At 43.5% G+C, this 2500-nt stretch overlaps 1 protein-coding gene across 1 annotated transcript in view; it reads right to left on the bottom strand.

The window, feature by feature from the left end:
• Positions 1–2500, bottom strand: part of LOC113807912 (uncharacterized) — a 17329-nt gene that overhangs the window by 10561 nt on the left and 4268 nt on the right. Inside the window, exon 2 of the mRNA XM_027359234.2 lies at positions 681–2500. This exon is cut by the window's right edge and continues 690 nt beyond it. Within this exon, the coding sequence (XP_027215035.2) occupies positions 681–2500 (1820 nt within the window). The remainder of the gene's footprint in view (positions 1–680) is intronic.

Consider the following 2500-nt stretch of genomic DNA (forward strand, 5'->3'; position numbering starts at 1 on the left):
CCACCCCCTCACTAACAATGTCTGTCACTGCTTATTTCTGATACAGTGGGCCTTTCTGATGAGTTTGAAGTCAGTTTCAAATTATTACTCCATAAGCTGAGCTACCTCAGCTGCAGGGTGTAGTACTTTTGGAGTGTCTGACTCAGATCCCCACCACTGAAAAGGTCTGTCACTGCTTATATCTGATAATGTGTGCATTACTAATGAATTTAAAGTTGGGTTTCATGTTGTTATCCCATAAGCTGATCTAGCATATTTTAGTACCTTTTTTTTCTCTGGCAGCGGTACCTCACCACGAAAAATATCTGTCATTGGTCATTTCTAATATACTTTATCATGCTTATTACATTTTGACTTGTTTTTCTTTGTTACTTCCAAGAGCTAAGCTAGCTCAAATTTTCCATATATTATCCCGTCCCTGTGAATCACACCCACCAGCAGGGGACCGGCAGGCTTCCATTTCTTTGACGGTCCAGGTATATACATCATTGCTAGCCACAACCAATTACTTTTCCAGCTAGGCTGACCCCTGTGAACTCCCGGTCTATAAAGCCTGTATCAGCTGGATAAAGACTGTGCACAGATTGCAAGCAGTAATCTAATTTCAGCACTATTTGCAAACTATACATTCATAGATCTTGCCTTAATAACAATGCCATAACAAAATTAAATATTTTTACCTTCCAAAGAACTCCTTCAGCCTTTCATCGAGGACGCTGCTGCGGCCCCTCATGTACCGGAAGTCATGTCGGAAGCGGAGATCCGTCTTCCAGTCCGTTGCCTCGATGGCGGAGAGGAGATCCTGGAGGCGAGGGACGTCCTGTGGGTCCCCGCTGATGTCTACCTCCACGTGCGAGGGCCGCGCGTGTCTCAGGACGCTCGCGTAAGCGGTCACTTGGCTGTCGCTTATTTCTACCTCCTTGAGGTCCATGGCCTGCGCGATGCACTTCCTGACGGTCTCGTCACACTTGACCTCGGACAGCAAGCTCAGCCACTGAGTCCTGTCCCTGATGCCAGAGTCTTTCAGTAGGCTCACTAGTTCCGCACATCTGTCTTCCTTCAGTGATTTTCCCCTGTGGTACAGAAGGCCAGTCAGGTGAATGAAGATGTTCTGACATTTCTCCAAATCTAACTTTGCTACTTTGCGCTCATTAGCATCATGTTTCTGTGCCTCTTTGACTGTATTTTCCAGAACGCTATAGATGGTTAATGATGAATCTGATACGTTCCATTCTAATTCCTGCAACTTTTTTCTGTTTACTTCCAGTATGTGTGCGCTAGCGTTTGATGGTACATTGCAGAGAAGTGTGGTTCTTATGCCTTGTATTATTCGGGAAAAGTCCATATCATAACTAATAAGATTTTCCTTAATATGGAGTGCACTGAGGAAATCCTGAAGCCCCTTGTGGGGAAAGCTATATTTTTCTGTTTTATCCGTCAGTGACACTGCATGGATTAGAAAAGATCCAAGGACCTCTGCATTGGGTAATTGGAGACTCTTACATACATCATTGAGCCTCTCCACTGAAGCTGAAGACAAAACTGTGTCATCTCTGTAGTGGTTGTTTAAAGCTTCTTTGCTTAACTTCTTGAGAAATGTATCGACCTTTTCACTTACTCTTTTGGAGTCTAATCCTCCCTCTTTCTTATGATCTAACAGTCTTTGTTTCAACTTTTTCTGACTTAGTTCATGTGTCTTGATAAACAGTTCAGTTGCTGTTGTCATCTTGTTCACAGCGTCAGGGTCAAGGAACCACAGTATTGTCACAAGGGCCAAGTTGAAAGGCAAATTCCAGTGGTCTTGCAAAAGACTTTCTTTCCTTGTCAGGTACTGAATGAGACCCGAGATGTCTCTCTGGCCTTCATCATCTAGGGCTCTGCTGTAATTCCTCACGAATTCTTCTCTTCTGCTCCCGTCGATCCCAGTGACCTTCATGTGCATGATGGCGAAACTATCTGGCAGTCTTCGTTCAAAGTCGTTCACTCTGTTTGGCCGAGTTGTGCAGATGACAGTGACGTCAAGACTTTTTCCCAAATTCATTATCTGTTGCAAAACTTTGTCTGATGAAGGGTTAAGCTCGTCAAGTCCATCAACTATGAACAAAATCTTTCTGTTCGCGATGTACTTGACCAAATTATTGTCTGGTAGTTCATTGCTCACTTTAGGCATTAGAGTGCTTAAGAGATCCTCAAGGGAGGAGATGTCTTTGTTTCTGCACTCGGTTAGAATAGCCATATGGAACTTTGTAAGATTCTCCATGGAACTTCTCTCTGAGGCCCAGTCACTTATCATTTTCCGAGTGAGCGTTGTCTTCCCAACTCCTGCTGGTCCGTCAAGCAGTAAAATAACATTGTCCTTTTGACTTTCCTTGTTCTCTATACACTTTAGAAGGTTTTCATAGTCCACGTATTCAAAGGATGGGGCACTTTCTTCTTTTATCAGCATCCTGGTAAAAATCTTGTCCACTCGGAAGTTTACTTTTAAGCTGTCATCTAATAG

The sequence above is a fragment of the Penaeus vannamei genome, chromosome 28 (assembly GCF_042767895.1).
Source record: "Penaeus vannamei isolate JL-2024 chromosome 28, ASM4276789v1, whole genome shotgun sequence".
Lineage (NCBI taxonomy): Eukaryota > Metazoa > Arthropoda > Malacostraca > Decapoda > Penaeidae > Penaeus > Penaeus vannamei.